At 49.7% G+C, this 22,953-nt stretch overlaps 3 protein-coding genes across 8 annotated transcripts in view; 1 reads left to right on the top strand and 2 right to left on the bottom strand.

The window, feature by feature from the left end:
• ARHGEF18 (Rho/Rac guanine nucleotide exchange factor 18) overlaps positions 1-8,167 on the top strand; it is a 44,423-nt gene extending 36,256 nt beyond the window's left edge. For all 3 annotated transcript variants that reach the window (XM_059489682.1, XM_059489684.1, XM_059489683.1), the window contains 3 exons: positions 1,196-1,520; positions 3,219-3,341; positions 3,434-8,167. In XM_059489682.1, the coding sequence (XP_059345665.1) occupies positions 1,196-1,520; positions 3,219-3,341; positions 3,434-3,594 (609 nt within the window). In that variant the 3' untranslated portion in view covers positions 3,595-8,167. The remainder of the gene's footprint in view (positions 1-1,195; positions 1,521-3,218; positions 3,342-3,433) is intronic.
• Positions 8,168-14,069: 5,902 nt separating this feature from the next.
• LOC132084596 (ectoderm-neural cortex protein 1-like) lies at positions 14,070-18,628 on the bottom strand. Of its 2 annotated transcripts, none has more exons than XM_059489792.1 (3): positions 18,597-18,628; positions 16,014-17,808; positions 14,070-14,574 (listed from the first exon to the last, which is right to left on the bottom strand). In XM_059489792.1, the coding sequence occupies exon 2, from the start codon at positions 17,791-17,793 to the stop codon at positions 16,024-16,026; it is 1,770 nt and encodes a 589-aa protein (XP_059345775.1). In that variant the 5' UTR covers positions 17,794-17,808; positions 18,597-18,628; the 3' UTR covers positions 14,070-14,574; positions 16,014-16,023. The 2 variants fall into 2 exon arrangements, with proteins under 2 accessions (XP_059345775.1, XP_059345774.1); XM_059489791.1 differs by having other exon boundaries at positions 18,538-18,613.
• Positions 18,629-20,945: 2,317 nt separating this feature from the next.
• Positions 20,946-22,953, bottom strand: part of PEX11G (peroxisomal biogenesis factor 11 gamma) — a 5,151-nt gene continuing 3,143 nt past the window's right edge. The window contains exon 5 of one of the 3 annotated variants that reach the window (XM_059489758.1): positions 20,946-22,481. In XM_059489758.1, coding sequence (XP_059345741.1) covers positions 22,256-22,481 — 226 coding nt within the window. In that variant the 3' untranslated portion in view covers positions 20,946-22,255. The remainder of the gene's footprint in view (positions 22,482-22,953) is intronic. The other 2 variants (XM_059489759.1, XM_059489760.1) reach the window with 2 other exon arrangements.

Here is a 22,953-nt window from a genome sequence, read left to right as displayed (position 1 = left end):
TCAGTTTTATTCCTGTTAACCTGCTTGCTTCTGGATGAAGGTTTTGCACTTGCTGCAGCACCAGCCTGGTCTTGCCTTTTGCTGGGCTACTCAAACCATCACCTGAAGTAGCTGGTGATGGCTACTCTCAGAGAGACCAGTGTCTGTGAAGTTCCACCCAGATGTCTGATAATGAGAATATATTTTAAAAAGATAGAGATGGACAATAAATTATTTTCAATTGTGGCTGATTGGGTAGTTTTCAAATTCATGAACTGTCTGATTGCAGAAGCTGTGCTTCGTCAACAGCATTTTGTACAGTTGATTTCTAAAAATATTTCTTGTGTTTTGAACAGAAATTTGGAGGCCTGATTAAATTAATTCATTGAAACTTTCTGAAAGTTCTGCTTTCTCTCTGCTCTGTCATCACCCTGTGCGGTCTGCTCTTTCCTAGGTGCACTGCTAAGCAGTTTGGAGCTGCTGATGTTCTTTTCAGTGTCCAAGGGCTTACACCTTGCTCTTCTTCCTGTTCCCCAGGAGCCTTTAGGCTTTGTCTGTTCTGCTCTGCATTAGGAAGTGCTTCGTGCCCTTGGGGCTGGGGATGGTCTCTCCTTGTGCAGCTCTGCTCTTTCCTAGGTGCACTGCTAAGCAGTTTGGAGCTGCTGATGTTCTTTCAGTGTTCAAGGACTTACACCTTGCTCTGCTTTCAGTTCCCCAGAAACCTTTAGGCATTGTTTACCCTGTTCTCCTCTGCACTAGGAAATGTTTTGGTCTCTCGGGGCTGGGGATGGCCTCTCCTTGTGCAGCTCTGCTCTTTCCTAGGTGCAGTCTTAAGCAGTTTGGACCTGTTGGTGTTCTTTTCAGTGTCCAAGGAATTACACCTTGCTCTTCTTCCTGTTCCCCAAGAACCTTTAGGCTTTGTCTACCCTGTTCTGCTCTGCACTAGGAAGTGCTTTGTACTCTCGGGGCTGAGGATGGTCTCTCCTTGTGCAGCTCTGCTCTTTCCTAGGTGCAGTCTAAAGCAGTTTGGAGCTACTGATGTTCTTTTCAGTGTCCAAAGACACCTTGCTCTTCTTTCAGTTCCCCAAGAACCTTTGGGCTTTGTCTGTTCAGCTCTGCACTAGGAAGTGTTTCTCAGGGCTGGGGATGGTCTCTCTTTGCACTGAAGAGGCTGAAAATCCCCATTTGCCTCAGACTGCCTTTTTCCCTCTTGCAGAGCCAGATGATCAGTCACTCCATCAGCTTCAATGGAGAAGGGGTGGAACCCTCTGCAGCTGGCTCCAAAGCCTCAGTGAGGGTGAGCTCCGTGGCCGGGCTGGAGTTCCTGGAGCGGCCGGAGCTGGCGCGCAGGGACAGCACCACCCTGGAGACCCGGCCCTCCCTCAAGAACGAAGTGCCAATCCATCTCCTGAGTGCAACCAACCAGATCCAGAAACCAGCTGCAGTCCAGCAGCAGATCCCCACCAAGCTGGCCACCTTCACAAAAGGAAGCAAGGAGAAAGGTGGCAAGAGCAAAGCATCTCATAGGACAGACAGTTCGGGTATGTGTGGTTTTAAGTCCATTTAAATGTTTCTGATCTCCACCAGGATCACAGAGAGACTGAACCCTGCAGTTAAACCTCTGTATGAAACCCAGAAATTAATATGCTACAAGTTATTAGTGTGTTTGCTGCAGTTAAAATCTCTTAAACTCCTAAAATCCTGTTAGCAGTTCCATGTCTATATTATCTGAATTGGAAATACAACCCAAAGGGATGATGCTGAAAACAGAGCTGTGTATTCCAACACAACAGAATGGTGGTGAGAGGTTCTAAACCTGGATACAAAATCTTCTTGTCTAACTGTAGAGTTAAAGAAAAAGAGCAAAACCAAAAAAAAACCAAAAATAATAGGAAGCTGTTGTGCATGAGTGAAATGTTTTGAGGCTGGCTTAGCCTTTTCTTGCAGTCTGTCCAGAGTTGTAGTGACATTGAATGCAGTGCTTTTCTTAGCACCAGTCAGTCATTAAATACAGACCTCCAGGCCAAAATTGAGATGCTGTGTGTGTTGTAAAGTTGAAAGGGGCTAATTTTGTCACAAATAGAAGCAAGTAAAAATGCAGTCACCCTGTCCTGGTGTATTCTGCTTCTAACTGCTGGGTACTGGAGTCATGATCTTTGCCAATGACAAACACGCTAAAAACCCTTTTATCTCTCCCACTTAAAGTAGCCCCACTGCCAGCTTAGGGGAATGGCCTGTAATTTTAAGTTACAAAATTATCTTTTTAACATTGTGCTGGATTCAGAATTGGAAGCTTGTCCATCACTCTGCACTGCCACAGAGGACTCAGGGCCAAACCTGACAGAGATCAGGGAGAGTGGGTTTGGCACATTGCAGAAACATCTGTCTCTGTCGTGCATAAAGTTTAGTGCTTTTGCAAACTTGCTTATGGTTTTGCACATAAATGAAGCCTGGATCCTCTTACCCTGCATACCAAATGCTGGCAATACAAAGTTCTAATGCCACATCTCCCCAGTTTATTTCTAATAGCTCTTACATAATGGTTTCTGCACTGGAAATGGACTTAATGGTGTTTTTCTGTAATTTATATGAAAGGTATAAACCTCTAATATATTGGTCTCTATTCTCTTGTGAGCATTAGTGGGTTTCATGCTTGTTATGCTCATGTGTTGATCTTAGAATAAAATGGAACAAAACTTTCTGTACCAGAGGCAAAAATGCTGTGTATTGAATTTGGGTTTTGTGACATGTAAGGAATGTGTACTGAAAGAGAGAAGTTCTTTAGATCCAGAACAGCTATTTCATGAACTGCTTTCATTGTTGAAACTGAGAAACTGGGAGGCTGTAACACCAGAATCAGTGGGCTGTGCTGCTGAGCAGCTGTGAGACAGATGGAGAGCAGAGACAAAAGTTCATCACAGCTCTGCGTGTTAGAAGTAGCACAAGTGGCCATTTGCTATTTGAATTCTACAAAGATTTTTTTCTCTCTGCTGTGCTTGGTGATACTGGGTTTTAAATCTGAGATTGTCAGGGTCTGCCAGTAACTGAACCAGAAGTATCAAGGAAAAGTATTCATAGTTTAAACAGTTGAAGAGAAAATTTCAGTAGGACCAGCTCTTTGTTGTTTTGCAGCTTTCTTGGGTGTGTCAAGGTGTCAGTACAGTGGCCCCAGCATGAAGCAGTGACATTTGTGAAGTGCTGCTTGTCTCTAATACTAATTTATGAAATGTTTTCTTCAGCCTCTGTTGATCAGAAGCAGCTGCTTCCCCCCAGGCTTGCAGGACGAGAGGAGGCTGTGCTGAGAGGCAGGAGGTCAGCGAGCCCATCCCTCCCAAGCAGCCAGAGCTCTGCATTCCAGCCAGGTATGCCTTGGCCAACCTGCCTGTGCCTGGAAGTGCCTCAGGCTCTCTCTGCAGTGTCATGAATGTGTCTTCTTCCATTTTTTCCCCTCTAGAATTGTATGGCCCTACAGATGCTCAGCCAGAAGCACTTTCATCTGCCTCAGCGACCCTCTTCAAGCCCAACAACGTTCAGGTTCAGCCCCTGGTGCCCTCTCAGCCCAATCTGTTGAATGTGCAAGATGATACCAGCAAAGAAGATGTCATTTTCTTCTAATTGTTTGCATTTGAAGATGAATCACCTGCCACACTGGTTCAAGAACTCAGGCCCCAGTGTGCACGGTGGTGGAGACCCCACATGGATGGATGTCTTCTGATCCCTGCCCAGTTACTACAAGCAAGGACCAGACCAGGATTCCTGTCCTGCTTTGAGGGCACAGTAGTAACAATTTGCTTTTAAATTCTCCAGTCTGTTGACACATGGCATGGCTATATCAATTCAGAGCATGTTAAAATTCTGACATTTATTGTAATGTGCTCTTTTTTGGAGAATGTAACTGCTCATGGGCACCATCTTGTAAATTGTTATCGGTGATGTTGAACCACCCAGATTTTTATGTAAAAAAGTTTTAGTAGTAGGCCCCAAAATGGCTGCAAATTTTTAAATCTGTTTTCCCAGGTCCAGGTCAGTAATGGGTTGTGTGTTGGTAAGCAGGTGGCAGCAAGCCAGTTCCCTCCCTGCCAGGTGTGCCAGGCACTGTGAACCAAGCCCTGTGGCCAGGGACAGTGGAACAGAAGGTAAGGTGAGCTTCTGACAGCATCCTCAAGGGGCAGGAGCTCCACCTGTTTGTGGAGGAGAAGGGTTGGACGTGTGAGAATTCACAGTGAGGATGAAGAGTTGGACTGAATGCACATTTCATTGGCCACCAGCATCACTGGGATCTGTCTCCCTGTTGGGGACAGCAGAACAGGTTCCCAGGCAAACTCCTGAGTTGGTTCAGAATGAACTTAGAGACTTGGATTTTGTTCTTTGCTGAAGACATGTCTAAGAAGTGTTCAAATGCAGTAATTTATTGTCTTGTTTAATCCTGTTTTCTGCATCCTTTGTTTGTCTGTTAATTTGTTGGGACTTTACTCCCAGTACCAGAAGATATCAAAGCTGCTGTTGCTGCAGAGGCTTCTCTGCAGCATCATGTTAGGAATGAAGGGAATAAGAACTGTTTGGTTTTAAAATTAAAAATAATTTTAATAAAAAAGTACTCTTAGCTAAACCTGTGTTTAGCTGCTTTCAGCTAAACCAGCTTTGATACCTCTTGTGAAATGGGTCAGTTCTTGATCATGGAATGGTGGTGACATTAAGTGTTCTGCTCAAAAAGGCATTATTTCCCTTTGTAGTAATTTGCACAGTCAGTTTGTGTTGTGTTTTTCACTCTGTGTCCCAGATTCTTTTCCCACCCTCACCCAAGGATGTGTGTTCTGGTGTGTGTTGAGTGTGACTGGTCAGATAATGATGCACAGGAGAGATTGTTACAGAATTAAAGGAATCAGGATCTCAAAGCTTAAAATTTTGGATTAATCCCTGTCAGGACATGATTGATAATAGCTTTTTTAAATACCTTCAACTGATTTAAAGTGATTTTAGGAGCAGTGAATGGAAGGTCTGGTCAGTTCTCCATGCAGTCTCATGGCAATGGATCCAGTGGTGTTTGCCAGTCCCTGTGATTAGGCCCTGTGTGATGTTAATAATGTCTTTAAGGCCATAAATTCTCTTTGCTTCAGAGTTTTAAAATTATTTCAGTAGTTACAGTGAAAGAAACTTTATCAGTTTTTAGCAGAAAACAGCAGCAGTTTATATTTTCAAGTGGTGATAATTTGGGTTATTGCCTTCAGACAAGAAATTGAAGAAAGAGAAAAGATAAGCTACAAAATTCTGAATAAAGTCTTGGGGACAAGCACTCCTGCTGGAACAGTTCTTGGATTTAAGGGTCTTTTTCTTTGCTGAGTTGTGCTGGTACAAACCTGAGTTCAGTGAGAGGAAACTCCAAACTGAATGGCTCATTACAGGATTGGGGGTGCTCCTCCAGCCCCCAAGAAGTGAAATTGGACACATTTTGCTTTATTACCAAAGGACTGCTTGGTAAATCAGCAGAACCTGGAGTGATTGTCTGCAGGAAACAGAGTGGGACTGCTCCACTGGTGATTTGGTGGTGTTGTTATCTTTGGTGATGAGAGCAGAGTTCCACTCCTTATTCAGTTTTTACATCCCAAAAGCTAGTTTGGAATGGAGGAGAATTCTTAAAATCAGTGTAACTCCTGGTCCATGCAGCAGTGTGGGATCCTGCAGCTCTGTAGGACTGGCACTGATTTTTCCACTGGGTAATTTAATTGTGCAGACTCTGGCCCCCTGTAATTTCCCCTGGAAGCTCACAGGGATGTTCTCTCCTTCGTGCTGTGGTTTGGGCCACTCCTAGTGAAAACTCAATGCCCCCACTGCCTTAAATTACCAGGTTTTTAGGAGTTTTAGCCCAAAGCTAAGTTGCATCAGTGGAGTAAATCACCTCAGCCAAAAAGGGATGTCAGTTTGGGTGCTTGGAAGCAAATTTTGGAAACATTTATTTAGGTTTATTTTGTGCCTGTCCAAAAGTATGGGAGGGAGTGTTGGAAGGGTTTGAGGAGCTCATTGGCTGCTTTCTCCTTCTGTGCAATGAACAAATTTGAATATAGAACAATGACATGTGCAAAATAAAGTCTGCAGTGAGGTCCTATTTATTTTAATATTTTATCTTTAACATTCACTTTTTGAATACTTCTTGTCAGCAGTGCTTGAAATAAGTTTTGGCTGTTAACAAAGGGACCCAGGCCTGTGGCAGGCCAGGCTGTTGGCTCAAACTCCAAAAGCCCCTTGGAATATGGGACCTTAGAAGTCATTCTCTGTCCTCAGTGCACATGTCTGGCTGCAGCTCCTTTGTGAAACCTGTTTGCACCCTGAGATGGTGGCTTCTGTCACTTGGCTCAGCCTGGAGAAGGTTTGGGAATCAGCAGGTGCTGTGATACCTCATTGCTGCCAGAGTGTGGGCAGGGATCCATGCAAGGCTGAGGGAAGCAAGTGAATTATTTTCTTTTAATGAATCATGGGTCTCTTCACTTGTGCAAAGCTGAATCTGTGAAATTGTTAACAAATCACTCCAGTTGAGTGAAATGGTTTTGGACTCTTCACTCAAATCTTCTTCCTAGAAAAAGAACTCTTCTAGGTGAGTTAGTTTGCAAAGTACTGCTGTGTCCTGGGCTCAGTAACCTGCTATTGATTCTGAGTTACATCCTTCCTATTGGACTTTTTGATCACTTCAGCTAAAACTTTCCTTTTAAGTGATTTCTGAGGATTAGACAGTTCAAAATTCTGTGCCTCCCAGGTGCCTCTTGGCTTCTTTCTGAGCTGGGGTGTGGAGGAAATGCCAGCACGAGCTTTGAACTGCCGCCCTGTTTGCTTGGTGTCCCAGCCTTAAAATTTATCAGCATGTTTGTCCTTCAATATTGTGATGTTGCAATGTAGAGGCTGTTTCTATGGTTCTGATTTCAATTTGAACTCTGGTGTTAAGGAGGCTTCCTCTTCCTCTTCCCCTCTGGAACGTGGCTCCGGGCTGAGGATGCCTCCATGGCCACTAGTGCTGAGCACAGCTGCCCTGTGTGTGTTGTGGATGCTTCCCTGGTTTTTATCTGTGCTGTCTGTGGATTGTGGCTGTGGCATGTCCCACGAGTTGAGATCGCTGCTCATCCCCCAGCGTGAGGCAGAAGATTTGGTGTTCCTAGAGACGCTTGCTCACCCAGGTACTCGCCTTCCTGCACAGCTAGGAGTCATTCTAAATCATTTGCAGGCAGTTTTGTCTTTCTGAGTAGTGGTCAGATGATTCTGCATACATGGAGCTTGGTGTTTGTCATTTGCATTTACAATGAGAGTCGAAACTTAAACTAGGAAAGGATTAAAAAATACTTCTTGCATTTTACTTCTAACTCTGCGGAATGGGAGCCGAGGCTCCCCGGTGCTGCTCAGTGGAGTCCCTGTGTGTTGTGCCCCCCATGCAAGGGAGTTTGGAGATTTTGTTGTCTTCCCCAGCAGTTCTCACATTTACCAGGAAACAGATCTGCATGCCAGGTTACACAAGTGCTGTAGGCAAAGCAAAGCCTTCCCCCTGCTCTCTCTTCGAGACCAGACCCAACATCTTCGTAACCACTGGCGACTTCATCATCCTCCATCATCTTCAAACAGCATGTGTGAGCTCTGGTTCATAACATTTGTGCCATGTTTATAAATCAGTTTTTTATATTTTTGTACTGAAAGAAATTGGAGCACTTTAGAAAAGTTGATTTCAAATTCCATTTCTGTCTGTAGCCGGAAGGAGATCTCTCGTGGGTGTAGATCCTGTTGGCATAACTGCGTGCATCTCACTCAGAGCTGTGAACTCTCTTGACACTCTTTAGTCTTAGGTCTGGTTTCTAGGCCCACCTTGCACTGTAAAGATTTAATAAATAATCATGGTCCATGGTTAAATTGACCATTTTGTTGGGGAAGAGTTTGGTTTTGTTTTTTCGTTAGGGTGTAAACATTGTAAATATTTCCTTTACTGTTGATACTGCAGTAGCAACATCTTTGTAGTCTTTATTTTATTTGTAAAGTTGATGGTTAAATGTTAATATTCTGTTGAATTGTGCACTCTTGATTAATTGTAAACATGATCTTAGCACACCAAATGATGATTTTTACAATGATTGCAATGTTTCTCCACTGAAGGATTTCAGAGCTGCAATAGGACTGAAACCAACTTCTAGCAATAAAAAAAAAGAACATTTAAAAACTCTCTGCCTTTATATCTATATAATTATTTATTATTGTTTTCTGTTTGAATGAAGATCAAAGCAGCTGCCACTTCTCACGTGCTTCTCATTTGCCACAGGAACAAAACTGTGACGTTTTTCCAAAGGAGAGGACAGAGCACAGGAGATATTCAGTGCAGAATACAAATAGCTGCAGCCCTTGGCAGTGAGGTGAGCACCTGAGGGAAAGATCAGCTGCTCCCAAACATCTGAACTCTGCTGGTGAGAGAGAGAGAGAGAGAGAGCTTGGTTAAGTTGCTTACATTAGCATGGAGGTGCTTTGCATGGTGCCAGCCTGAGACATGCCTGGCTCTGTCCCAGGCAGTATCGGTTCCCACTTGGAACAAGGAGAACAAAAATAGAAACTTTCTCCCTAGTGCTCGTGCCAGTTTGGCAGCACCATCCCAGAGCCTCTGCCTGGGGCTGCTCTTCCCAGCGCTGAAATTTCCTGCTGAAATCCCCACTGCTGGCACAGCTGGCAAGCAAACCCAAGAGCTGCAACCTCCAGTCGTTTCTAGAGAGCAGAACAGATGTAAAACCAGGGAGACAGTGGGAGAGCAGAGCCTTGGATTGGTGCTCTCAGGGAGGAGGGAGGGTTTTCCATTGGAATCCTGCTGCAATCGGGGCTGAGGAAAACCCTGAGCCAGGGGGTTTGATCTGCCTGTCACTGCCTTTGGGGGCTTATCAAAGCAGCTTTGGGGGTCCCTGGGCCTTTGTGTGCAGCAGTCAGTAAAACAAGGCAGCATTTGTCAGCCTCTGAAGTGCATCTGACATCTGGGTTCTGACGCACACTGGAAAAACAAAATTTTTTTCTACTTTTCCACATCCATAAATAATCAAAGACTTCTAGACAGACCAGTGTTTAAAGTTTGCTCTTTATGGGAGGTGTCATGTGAGAGGATGACGTCTCAAAGTTAGTGTGTGTAGAAGCTTTTGCTTGTGCTCTTTTTAGGAAATTATTTCTTCCCTCTATGGAGCTCCTGGGAGCTGAGCCCCAGTGCCTGCTGGAGATCAGTCACTGCCTCTGTGCTCCCAGACCTCGTGTCTGTGCCACCACAGCAAGGCCAGCCACCCCACGTCCATTTCTAAATATTTTTTGGCAGCAAGAAGTGGAATCAAAGTGGTTTTGTGGGGGACAGCAGGGAGGGAGAGCCTAGGAGAGAAGCTGAGAGAAGCTGCGCTGTGCCTTGTGCAGTCAGAATTGCAGGAATTATTTCCAGGAAGGCAAGAGGAGCCTGGATCGGGGAGATGCAGGGTTAACACGGCCAGGAGGGATCCCTGCAGCACCGATTCCCACTGGGAGCTGCCCAGCTGCAGCAGCCAGAGCTCAGCAGAGGCAAGTTTAAATCCCGGGCAGAATTTGCGTGTGTTGGAAGCTCGGTGCTGCTGCAGCCACCCTGTTCCAAGGTGTGTGGGTGTTGCTGCGCTCGGTTTTTGCACAACAGCAGGGCAGACATTCCTTGGGCGTTGCAGACACCTGGAGTGGCGCTGGTGACGCTGTCGCTGCCGTGTGACACACGAGGCTGTGGTCCCAGGCCGGGTGTGACCTCAGGACACTCCGGCGGTGCCTTCAGAGCCGCTCACGCCCCGATATCCCCGCCCTGCCTTGTCTCCTCCCCAGTCTGCAGCTAATTAACCCGAAACCCAAACCGCATTCTGCTGCGGATGAATCACGCCGGGGCCATCGGCAATGACCAGCTTTATGCTAAACCTCCCTCTTTGATGTGGGTGAGCCGAGGCTGATGGTTCCCATGCGTGCATCTGGGATTCATCTGGGAGCCAGATGCTCCCGGACAAACACGCACAGAGGATGCTGGCTCCACAGCGTGCTCCGGCAGTGGGAATGTGCTGCTTGCTGCCTTCCCCTTCCCTCTGTGACTCAAATCCCGTTTCATTTCTCATCCCAGCCACGGGGCCAGCCCGAGGCTCGGCAGATGGGGGATGTGGGGCCTGGTCTGCGTTGTTTGCTGCTGCTGTGCCCGTGGGTAAAAGGCAAACCCTGCTGGAGCTGGCAGTGCTGGAGTGTGTGACACAGGGTCCCCACTCTGGGGCTGCCACAGGCACTCGGGCTCAGGCAGAGGAACATCACTTTGTTCTGGGGCTCTTTGACTTTGTACAAGGGTCTGGAGTGCCGGGACACAGGGAATGGCTTTAAGCTGAAGAAGGGCAGGGATGGATGGGATTTTGGGCAGGAAATGTTCCCTGGCAGGGTGGGCAGGCCCTGGCACAGGGTTGTTGCCCCTGGATCCCTGGCAGTGCCCAAGGCCAGGCTGGACAGGGCTTGGAGCAGCCTGGGACAGTGGAAGGTGTCCCTGCCATGGCAGGGGTGGCACTGGATGTGCTTTGAGGTCCTTTGCAACCCAAACCATTCCATGATTCCCTGTGCACAGGGCCATGAAAACTCCTTGTGACAGCACAGTGTGGATGTGCCTCTCCCGTGTCAGAGCAGCAGCTGATGCCATTTCTCTGTGTGGAGCAGTGTCTGGCCAGACCTGAAGCCATCCCAGATGACTACACATGGAATGCAGATCTGCCAGGGAATTTCAGGTGTGCAATGTCCCTCTTCCCTTCTGGAACATTGGAAATCATGAACAAAACCACACTGTGTGTCATTATATTTTTCCTGGGCTGCCATGAATTATCCTTGTAAGATGTGAGGTGGGTGTGCTGCAGAACATTTCCATGATCCATATCACATCTTAACCAGGAAGGGGAATTTCTCAGCCACTGCTGTGCTTGGAAGGGAGAAAGGCCACAATGCTGTCTTGGTGTTCAAGCAGGAGGCACCTACCAACCCAAGCAGCAATTCCCTTAAAATCAACCCTGTCTGTCTGTCTTGTGGCCAGGAGGGAGCTGGATCAGTCTGTTTCTCTGGTTGTGGTGGCTTCTAGGCTTTGTGTGAGAAGAGGAGCATCCCATGGGACAATGATGTCCCACTTGGATTGTTTTGCCTTTGAGCCTCGTGATGCCCACGTGGCATCACATATTCCAGGTGTGACTTTGGGCTGGGGTCCAACTCCTGCAGCTGCAGGTGCAGACACAAAGTGGGGAATCTGAGCTGTGACCCGAGCTAGAAGAGGTCTAGGTATGCTGATATTCTAAATGAATTCTATTAATGGGGGATGAATTCTGTTAGTGGGGGAATTCTATTAGTGGGGATTCTATTAGTGGGGGATCTGAGCTATGCTCTGAGCTAGGAGAGCTCTAGGTTTGAGATATGCTGATATTCTAAATGAATTCTGTTAATGAGGGATGAATTCTATTAGTGGGGGAATTCTATTAATGGGGAGGTCTGAATGGGAATATTGTGGGAATTCTATTAGTGAGAATTCTGTTAGTGGGGGATCTGAGCTAGGAGAAGTCTAGGTTTGAGGTATGCTGATATTCTAAATGAATTCTATTAATTCACAAGGATTTCTACCCAGCAACCAAATTCATCTCTAAACCAAATTCACCTCCAGCTCAGCTGGCCTGAACCTTCCTGGCGCTGGCACTGAAGCAGATCCAGCATGGAAATGTCAAACTGGGAGAACAGGTCTGCTGGGACAGCTCAGGCACGCAGCAGTGAAGCTCCTGGTTTCCCCAGGGCACTCCTGGAGCTGGGAGCTGGTTCCTGCCAGCAGGAGGAGGAGCAGGAGGGACAGGACGGGGCTCTCTGCCAGCTAAGGGAGGATGAACCCAAGCAGAGCAGCCCGGGCTGGCTTTGTTGGAGCTGCCCAGCCCAGGTGTGCTCAGAGCTCTGGTTTACCCTGACAGGGGTTGGATTGAAAGGAGGGAACAGCAGCAGCAGAGCTGGGGCTCCCTCCCTGTCACAATCCATCCTCACAAACGGGGTTCATGATAGTTTGTGGATTGATCTCAGGGTGCAAAGAACCGACATGGTACAAGGGAGTTTGCAGTGATAATCAAAATAAATGCAGCTTTATTGAATGACCACAGCAAAATGTGACAGAGGGATTAAGGGAGAGAAAAAAGATAGAGAAAGAGAGAGAAAAGAGAGAGAAAGGGGGATATAGCTACCAAATGTAGAGACGAAATCCTTTGGTCCAGTCCAGCCGAGGATCTGCCTGTTATGTTGGGGAGATTTCAAAATCTCTAGCTAACTCAGAGGTTTTTATTATGATAATTCTGTTGAAAATTGTGAGAGGGTGGGGGAAAACAGATACAATAGGGAACAGATGAAACAGGTAGTCCATGTCCTCAGCAGTAAATGAGAGCCATTTGTGGTCCAGCGGTCACAACCTGCAGGCAAACATCTCGCTTTGGTCAGCTTGCCTCCCCCACACCCCTGCCCCGGCCTGGGGGCTTCAGTCCCAGTCCTTGGAAGGAGCAGAGGGGCCTTTTCACATGGGGGTTCCAAGTCTCAGTCCTTGATGGAGAGGCTCCTTCCATCTCAGTCTGTCTGTCATGGTGGTCTTAAAACAGGTGAGGGTCTTCTGTGGGAGACCCTCTGAAACTCAGGAGAAGTCCAGCCAGGCCGAGAGGTGGGACAGCTCCCAAGGCTGTTGTTGCAAACAGGGCATGGTGCCCCCTTCTTCTTCTCATTGGGCTCAGTGTAGCATGCAGCAAACAACAGCAAAAACAATAACACTGAGCTCTCAGGGCCTTTGGTGTGTGACTTTCTCCTTCAGAGCCACAGATTCTAGACGGGGGGGGCTTCTCTTCAGTGGTCCCCAATGACAATCGTGAGGCAGATGAGGGATATTTCTGACAGACTCTCACTCTCCCCCAGCTGAGACCCCCCCTTACCTGGCTCAGGTGAGGCCCAGCAGACGGATCTGATGGATCTGTGCTGCTGGAGGCTGCTCCATCCCCGAGCAGGGGGTGGATGCGGCGGGCAGCCAGCGTTGATTGCTTGGCAGCATAAACCAAACAAAACAGCTGCTGCTGCTCAAAGGGCCATGAATGAAACATCCACTCCTCCTGCTCTGTCCAGTCCTCAGGAGGAGCTGGAGGTGTAACAAAGGTGAGGCAGCTCCTGGCTGGATAACAGGGCTGGAGATATTCCAGACAGCTGCTGGCCCCAGCAGAGTCCTGTGCTGTGATTTTCCCCTCTTGCAAGGCACAGCCAGGCTGGGAGCTGCTGATGGTTGGATTCCATGATCTAAACAGCCTTTTCTCATCAAAATGAGTGTGTGTCCCTGCTGCTGCTGCCTGTGGGCTCCTCTCCCTTCAGCCTGACAGCTCCTGTTGGGCTCAGCCAGCCATGAGAGGAGGTACAACAAGGGTGCATGAAAAAAGGCCCAGCCTGGGGGCTGAAAATGGCAAAAGAATCAGAAAAGGGGGTGGAAATGAAGCTGATGCATCTGCTCCAGCCCCCAGCAGCAGGGCAGCTCCCTTCCTTCCCTTCCTGCCAGCTCTTGCCTGTGCAAGCAGCTCGGAAGAGTTGTGACATTGATTTATTTAATTCTGAAATAATGGATCACACCCAAACCGTGCTTCTGTGGTGAGACAGTTGGTTGTACCTTTGGTGCCTGTTTCCTCTGACCATGCTGGTTCCTGTCTCACCTCCTCCCCTTGGCAGAGCTTTCCTTTCCCAGGCACTGCCTCACCTGGAGCAGGGCCTGGAGCACAGAAGGGGCAGCACCTTTTCCCATTCTTTTGGATAATGAGGAAACCCCACTCTGTGCACAGTGACCAGGAAAGGGCAGAGAACACCTTAATCTTTGAAGTTTCAAAGAGATTTGTGTCTCCTTCAAAGCCAGAAGGCAGTGTGAGATCTGAGCTTTCCTCAGTCCCAAGTTACAAAGGCACAGGAAGATCTGAGCCCTTGATTTGCACTGCAGCAGGGAATGCTCCTCACTGTTCTACTAAATATGGTCTCAAGTGTGGGCTGGGAAAACTGCACCTTAAGCACACAGAACAGGCAAAGGACACCGTGGATTTTATTCAGATTTATTGAAGCAGCTCCAGGCTGAGTAATAAACACACAAAACTGCCATATAAAAAGAAATAAATGTGCAGAATCAGCCCTTGGGCAAAGTACTGTCACGTGTTCTGACATCCCAGGCCGCTGCTTGGGTGCTGTGAGTGCCAGCAGTGCAGTCCTGCAGCTGCTCAGGAGTGTCCTTTCTCCTTTCTAGCACCACTGAAACCAAAACAATCTCTCTGGTTCCTGCTCTGAGATCACACGAGTTAGGAGAACACTTGGAAACCGTTTTGCTGTCTCAAGGGACAGCACAAGCTGCCAGCCCAAGGAGGTCCTGTCCCCTCCCTGGCCTGACCAAGGGCTTGCAGAAGCAATTCAAAGCCAGAACTGAGTTTCCTTGAGCCCTGCTGGTGGCACCCAGCTCACAGAGCTGCCAGGTGGGAGGAGAAGCTCCTGCTGCCCGTGTGTTCCATCTGGGTCCTCATCAAGGGAGACACTTGGCAAAATCAGGTGAGAAACCTGTGGTGCAGAGCAGAGCAGAGCATTGTGAGACCAGGGCACAGCAACCCCAATCCCTCTCCCCAGGCCTCAAATCCCAGAGAAATCCCAGCCATGCCTGCTGATTCCCCTCCACAGCCAGGAATTTTCTAAAGGTATCACTGGGTATTTTATTACAGTAAATAATTTTATTTAGACAGCACGACTCCTGCAAAGAGAAAAGGAAAACCCTGCAGGGTCTGTGATTCACTGGCATAGTTTCTGCCAAAAGCCCTTAGAAAGATTTAATTCCAGTTGCAAATGTTGAAAGTCAATCTCTGTGTAGCAGGAAAGCAATGGCATGAAAGAGACACCAGGGAATAATTAGAAGCAGAGAAACCCTGTGTTTATACATAGACAAGGCTTGTCTTATAAATGCAATTACCCACCATTCTGGGACTAAGTCCCAGCTATAATCTTGTTCTGGCACCAGCTCACAGCCCTGGCGTCCCACAAGACATTTGGGTGCCACTGGCAGATTAAGTGTGGCACCAGGAGGAGCAGGCTGTGCTAAAAGCAGCAGCTGGAGCCGGTGGCACCACGGGGTCTGTCCCAGCTCCTGCAGACAGCCTGCCTGCACAAACACCAGCTCCTGCAGCCTCCTGACCCAGCCACGACACCCAATCCCTGCACACAGCATTCCCCAAAATCTCTGCACGGGGCAAGATGCCAGGTTGAGAGTCTCGTTATTTATACTGATCCTTCTCCCTGCAGCGATCCAGCACCTAGAGGGATGTTCTCTCTCCTGCAGGGCTTTTAGATCCCACCATCTCCTGCAGGGCTTTTAGATCCCCCAATCTCCTGCAGGGATTTCAGACCCCACCATCTCCTGCAGGGCTTTAGATCCTACCATCTCCTGCAGGGCTTTTAGATCCCCCAATCTCCTGCAGGGATTTCAGACCCCACCATCTCCTGCAGGGCTTTTAGATCCCACCATCTCCTGCAGGGCTTTTAGATCCCCCAATCTCCTGCAGGGATTTCAGACCCCACCATCTCCTGCAGGGCTTTAGATCCTACCATCTCCTGCAGGGCTTTTAGATCCCACCATCTCCTGCAGGGCTTTTAGATCCCCCAATCTCCTGCAGGGATTACAGATCCCACCATCTCCTGCAGGGCTTTAGGTCCCACCATCTCCTGCAGGGCTTTCAGATCCCATTTCCTGCAGGGCTTTGAGATCCCTCTAGCTCCTACAGGGCTTTCAGATCCCACCATCTCCTGCAGAGCTTTTAGACCCCACACTACCAGCCTGGAAGTTTAGGAGCTGATACTCACACAAGGCTCTTCTTTAGGACAACTCCAATCCATGGCCACGTGCACCTGCCCCTCAAATTTTAACCTGACACAGAGGAGCTCTTGACCCACAGCTATTTACCTCAAATTTTAACCTGACACAGAGGAGCTCTTGACCCACAGCTATTTACCTTGCAGGTCTCAGGCTGACAGGTACTTCCAGGTGCTGACGAAGGCGGTGGGGATGAGCGAGTAGGGCACGGTGGTGACGCTGCTCCACGTGTCGGACGAGGGGTCGTAGCAGTCCAGGGTTTTGCAGCGCTGCGCCCCGCAGTAGCCGCCCACCACGTAGAGCCTGTTCCCCGAGGTGACAGCGCGGCAGCTGATGCACTTGGCGGTGACGTCCCCAAACTTGGACCACTGGAAGGTGTCGCTGTGGAAGCGGTAAGCGGAGCTGGCCGAGAACTCGGTGTCGCCGCCGATGACGATGACGTGGCTGCCCACCACGGCGGCGGCCGTGTAGCGCCAGGGCTGGGGGCAGCTGGCGGGCACCGTCCAGCGGTTCTGGCACGGGTCGAAGCACTGCACCTTGGGCAGCTTGTTCTGGTTGGCGCTGGTGCCCCCAAAAACAAACAGCTTCATCTTGGCTCCCACCACGGCAGCGTTGCTGACGCCCTCCCGGAGAGGAGCCACCAGCGACCACTTGTCCAGCTGAGGGTCGTAGTGCTCCACCTGCTTGAGGGAGACGGAGGGCGAGGCCGGGAAGGCCCCGTTCACGGCCATGTGTCCCCCCACCACGTACAGGCAGTGGTCCAGCTCGGCGGAACCGTGGCCAAACCGCGCCACCAGCATGGGAGCAGCTTTGGCCCACTCGTCGTGGAGGGTGTCGTAGACCCAGACGTCCTTGGAAGCGCCGTTCTCGGAGCCCTTGCCGCCGGTGACGTAAACCTTGCAGCCGATGGCGCAGGCGCTGCACTCCTTGCGGGGGCTGGGGATGTCGGCACGAGGGATGATCTCGCTGCTTTTATGGTCCAGCATGTAAATCTTGTCGCACATGAAGGTCTGGCCGCCGAGCAGCAGCAGGGCCTGGCTGACCTTGCGGGGCCGGGCGCAGCAGCCCGTCACCAGCCCGTCGTTCTGCAGGATCTTCATTTTGCAGCGCACGGCGTCGGCCACGATCTCCTCCCCCAGCTTGTGGCTGGTCACCAGCTTCTCGCAGGCCACCTGCTTCCTCAGGTAGGACTCGGGCAGCAGGGCCAGGCGCACGGAGCGCAGCAGCTCGGGCAGAACTTCGTGGCGCCGGGGCAAATCGTAGCGGATCCAGCCTATAACGGCTTCGTAGACCAGAGTCTCGTCCTCCACCTCCAGCTCCTCGCTCTTCACCAGCTCCAGCAGCTTGTCTTTGGGCAGCCGGAGGAAATCCTCAGTCTTGCAGAGCGAGGTGAAGTTGGCCAAGGCCATCCTCCAGGACAGCTCCAGCAGCCGCTCGCAGCAGTGGGCATCGGACAGCAGCAGCATGTTCAGACAGTTCCCAGGGTAGAGATTCTTCTCCAGAAAGTCAGCAGAAGCATCCCGGATATCCTGGAACTGCAGCATGTCCCCGGCCTCCAGCAGGGACTCGGCGTTCTCCTCGTTGATCAGCACCCGGGCTGAGTAAGCGTAGTCCAGCAGCAGCTCCAGCACCTCGGGGTGGAGCGAGTCGTGGAAGTTGACCTCGGCATCCCTGCTCTCCTTCAGGCCCCCGCTGAACATGGCGTTGAAGTAGCGGCTGCAGGCGGCCAGGACGGCGCGGTGGCACGGGAAGCTCTGGTTCCCTGCCCGCAGCACCACGTCGGTGAAGAGGTTCTGCTGGCGGAGCAGGTTCAGCTGGGTGAGGAGGCTGTCGGCGTGGCCCGGTTTGTGGAAAAGGTGGATGTTCATGGAGCCCGAGCTCGAGCGGGATTTCCGGTTCTCGTGGCTGCTGACGGACATTGTGCTGAGGCTGCTCTGCGGGGCAAAAGCGGCGAGTCAGCACGGGCAGCGCGGCCACGGGCCCGGCACGGCGCGGCCGGGAGGAGCGCGGTACCGGCCGGTAACGGGAGCGCGGTGGGGCCGTCCCGGAACGGGGCACCGGGAGCGCCGGTCACCTGCGGGGCACCGACCGAAACGGGGTACGGGGAGATCCCGAACCGTGCAGCGCAGAACTCCGCCGGGCCTCAGGTAGTACCGGGGAGGGGGCGATGTGCGCCTCCGGTGATGCCCGTGCCCAGCCCGCCCCGCGGTCCCGCACCTGGCTCCTCTGGCCCGCATCCGGACCCGCTGTCCCGCGCCTGACTCAGTTATTCTGCACCCGGCCCCGCGGTTCTCACCTGGTCCCGCACCTGCCCCCGCGGTCCCACACTTGGTCCAGGTGTCCCTCAGGGCCCCCCTATGCCGTACCCGGTTCCGCGCGGTCCCCGTTACCCCGCACCCGGTCCCGCACATGGTTCCGTATTCGGCCCTACACGGTCCCTGCTATCCCGTACCCGGTTCCCTACCCGTTCCCGTACAGTCCTCGCTGTCCCATAGCCGATGCCGTACCCGGTTTCTCACTGTCCTTGCTATCCCGTACCCGGTCCCCGCTATCCCGCACCCGGTTCCGTACCCGGTCCCCACTATCCTGCACCCAGTATCTCGTACCCAGTTCTGTACCCGGTCCCGCCCGGTCCCCGTTATCCCGTACCCGCTATCCCGTACCCGGTTCTGTACCCGGTTCCGTACCCGGTCCCCGCTGTCCCGTACGCGGTATCTCATACCCGGTTCCGCACTCGGTGTCCCGTACCCGGTTCGGTGCCCGGTCCCGCTCCGCTCCCGCTCCCGCTCCCGCTCCGCTCCGGCTCTGCCGCCGCCCCTCCGCCGCCGCCGCGTGGCCGCCCCGCTCCGGTCCCGCCCCCTCCCGCCTCGCAGCCAATCAGCGCCCGCGGCGCGCGGCACTCTCTCTTTGTGAATGGGAGGCGGGGCCAGCCGTGCGCATGCGCAGCGCGCTGCGCCCCGCCCTGCCCGCGGGCGGCGTGACCGGGTCCCCTCCCCACGTGCGCCGGTGTCCCCTGGTGTCCCCCGGTGTCCCCCGGTCCCAGCATCGCAGCACGGCCCGGACATCGCAGCACGGGGGCCGGGCCGGCGGATCTGAGCCTCCCGGGCTTTGCGGACGGAGCCACCCCCGCCATAAAGGGCCATAAACGGGGCAGCGGCGCCGGGACCGGCAGCGCCCTTTGGATCCCGGCTGCTGACAAAGGCAGATCCCGGCCGGAGCAGCCAGGCCTGCTCAGCAAATGTGCTCCTGCGTGGAGCATGTGGAAAACGCCAAACAGTTGTTTCTAAATTTTTAAAAGTTATAAAAATAGTAATACAATTAGAGTAATAACAATTTGGACAATTTGAATTAGGACAACATGAGACAATAGAGACAAAGAGTTACAGACAGTCCGGGTACCTTTTTCTGGGCAGCATAAGCCCGAAAAAGGACACAGTTAACAAAGGATTAACCCTAAAAAACAATAACCTGTTGCATATTCATACACCTCATACATGATGCATAAATCCCATTCAAATACAGGATTCTGTCTGGTCATCATCAGCTACTTCCTCTGAATCCCAACAGCGCCTTCGAGGCGGGAAGAAGTTAATTTCTTCTGATAAGAGAGCAATAAATTCTCTTCCTCTGAAAGATTCAGGTGTCCTGTGCCTGCTACCTCGCTGGAAGTCCTCTCTTTAAAAAAAGTATCCTACAGAGCATCGTTTCTATTTTAACATTTTGTTATAACCTATAACTATATTTACCACACTACTTAAGAGAATTAATACAGCATTACTTTCTAACACAACACATATAATATTCATTTTAATGTTTACAAAAAGCCAATCATAAAATGCATGCATTTTTCACAGGCCACATTGGAAAAGAGAAGAAAATCACCAAGTTTTGGGAGGATCGGGTCTGCCTGCACAAGTCCTTGTGCTAAAAATGAGTGAGTGCTGCCCTGGAGAAGCAGCAGCCACCACAGGTGTTTAAACCCTGTGTGTCAGCAGGGATCAAAACCACCTCAAGAAAAAAATACAAATCCCAGAAATTCTGAATCATCCAATTTTGATTTATCTCTGCATGTTCCAGCTGTAAATTAAGGTCATTTGTTGAGGAATGGATGAAGCAAATGCACTGGAAATGCACTGTAGACTGCACTTAGAGCAGTTTACAGTTTCCTTTCTCTACATTAAAATTAATGCACGGTTAAGATGTTTATTAATTTGGCATCAGAGGTTATGCAGGATTTCTTGGTTTGTTTTGTTTTTTTTTTTTTTTTTAATTGGCAGAGCTACAATTACCCTGTATATAGCATTAGTATTAATAGTATATGAATACTTAATAGTATTGTCCTGTGTTGAGCAGTCCAGTGAGTCCTGGAGGAATGATCAATGGGGTTAAGAACACCAAAGAAATCTGATTTATTATTAAAAACCACTAAACTGCAGCAGGAGCCATGACAATGGGTGACAGGACCAGGAGGGATCCCCCTGTTCAGACACAGGACTGAGAAAAGGAGAGAATAAACAAGAATAAACAAACTGCAGGTAAGCCCTGAGCTGCACCAAATCCTGCCAGTGTGGCAGCAAATGCCCAGCACAGCCACATCCTCAGGGACACTGCAGGGTGAAGGTCCAGATAAACACCAAGGGCAAAGGATAAAGAGTTTGCAGGGCTCCCTGTGCTCTTTGAACACAGGCAGGACACAGCTCCCCGTGCCCAGCCAAAAGCAGCCCCACACAGCAAGGTCACAGCTCCTGGAAGTGCAGCATGTGCTGTGCTGGGACACCAGAGTAAGCACAGCTCTTTTCAAAGGATGCATTTCCATGGCAGGCAGGCAGGGACTGGGAATTACTGCAGCAGGAGTGTGAAAAATGCGTGTGTTTTATGATTGGCTTTTGGCAAATATTCAAATGAATATTATGTGTGTTGTGTTAGAAAGTGATGCTGTATTAATTCTCTTAAGTAGTGTGGTAAATGTAGTTTTAGGTTATAACAAAATGCTAAAATAGAAAGGATGCTATGTAGGATACTTTTTTAAAGAAAGGATTTGCAGCAAGATAGCAGCCACAGGACACCTGAATTTTTCAGAGAAAGAGAATTTATTGCCCCATTATCAAGAAAAATTAACTTCTTCCTGCCTCAAAGGTGCTGTTAGAAGGAAGAAGCTGACACTGACCAGACAGAATCCTGTGTTTGAATGGAATTTATGCATCATGTATGAGGTGTATGAATATGCAACAGGCTGTTGTTTTTAAGGGTTAATCCTTTGTTAACTGTGTCCTTTTTCAGGCTCGTGCTGCCCAGAAAAAGGTACCTGGACTGTCTGTAACTCTTTGTCTCTATTGTCTCATATTGTCCTAATCCAAACTGTCTAAATTATTATTACTCTAATTGTATTACTATTTTTATAACCATTTTACGACTATTAAACTTTTAAAATTTTAAAAAACAACTGATTGGCGTTTTTCACAAGGAGGAAGGCTGGTGGCACATGTGCAGCTGCAGCTCACACTGCACTAATGCTCTGGAGCTTTCCAGAAGCAAAGATAAAGAACTTCTCTCCCTGTTATCAGGAGGAATGATCACTCAGGGCCACCTTTGAAGCATTTGTGTCGTTTATTATTGGCAACGCCCAGAATTGGAACTGCAAACCCCAGCTTGGCGCTGGTTTGATTGCTCCTTTGAAAGGTGATTTATTAAAAAGAAAAAAAAAAAAAGCAGGAAATTTATGAAAACAGGTCTGTTGGAGGCTGCTGGAGCCTGGTGAAGAGCTCCACCCGGTGGCATCGCACAAAGGCACAGCTGGAATGGCAATTGGGGAATTGCCACTCCCAACATTTCTCCTTAAACGGGCAGGGCAGGTTAGGAAGGTCCTCGCTGCCTCCAGCAGCAATTCCTGTCCCCCTCACCTCTGAGGAAACACAAACAGCACCTCTGCTTGCTCCTGTCTGAGCCCTAAGCCCAATACCTGGAGAATTCCCAGCACAGGGGTCCCATCCTGGCTCAGGTGCAGCCCCAAGCCCAGAGTGGGAGCTCTCAGCATCCATCCCTTACCAGTTCTCTGTGACAGAACCGTGGCCACTGTGCTCCTTTAAGTGGCAAACAACACTGGCAGGTTGCATTTATCTTTTGGGACACATGGAAGCAACTTTCCCCCTCAGTTTTACCCATTGTTGATTGCCAGAGGATTCACCTGAATTATTTTTCTGATGAAGAATGATAAAAATTATCAGCTGCAAACAATCCCCTCTGCAACAGGCATCTGGATTCCATCCCAATTATGGGATATCTGGAAGGACAATCATCAGCCCAGGAAAGTTAAACTACACCCTGCTTCACCAAAGGCACTTTTACCATGTGAGAACTGAGCTTGTGAAGCTCGGTTCTGGCTTAAGCAGCTTCAGAATTTGCTCCTCTTGATGCCTGGTAGATTCCAATCAGGGAGGAGATGGTGCCCAGGAGTCCAACCAGCCATGGGGGGAACCTTCCTGCCCAGAGGAACCCTGGAGGCAGCCAGTGGATGGCATTGCAGAGATCTGCTGTGTCCATGAGGATGCTCAGAAGTTCAGCCTTCACCTGGGCTCTCAGCTTCTGCTGCCTCTGAGGTGAAGGGCTGCTGGAAGAAAAGGTGATGTTAGGGACAGTCTGTCAGATTAAACCTTTTCTGATCCAGAGATGGGGTACTGAGAGGTGTTTTAACAGCTTTTAGTCCATTTTCAGTCTCATGTGAAGGGTGAGACAATACAGATGTTATAATTCACACCATCACCATCAGAAATTAACTATTTCCTAATTACAATTTATTATAAACATTTCTTGGCCTATCAGCTTTAGCCACACCATGCTGTAAATGCCTTAAAGCCAATCAGCCAAAATTACCCCTCATGGGTCTTGCTACAATGCATCTTTCATAGTCCTATTTATCCAAAGTGTCCAGTATTATTTACAAAACCATCCTTTGAAACTTCCTAGTTCCATTTCTCTCTCAGCAATGTCTGTGCTACTCCCTGGCCTTTTTAAGCCAGCATTTCTTATCTCAAGCTTTGCACACAGTGTGTGTGAGCCTCTGTCAAGCTTTGAGAACTCCC

The sequence above is a fragment of the Ammospiza nelsoni genome, chromosome 27 (genome assembly GCF_027579445.1).
Source record: "Ammospiza nelsoni isolate bAmmNel1 chromosome 27, bAmmNel1.pri, whole genome shotgun sequence".
NCBI classification, from domain to species: Eukaryota; Metazoa; Chordata; class Aves; order Passeriformes; family Passerellidae; genus Ammospiza; species Ammospiza nelsoni.
This window is presented reverse-complemented; position numbering and strand designations above follow the sequence as displayed.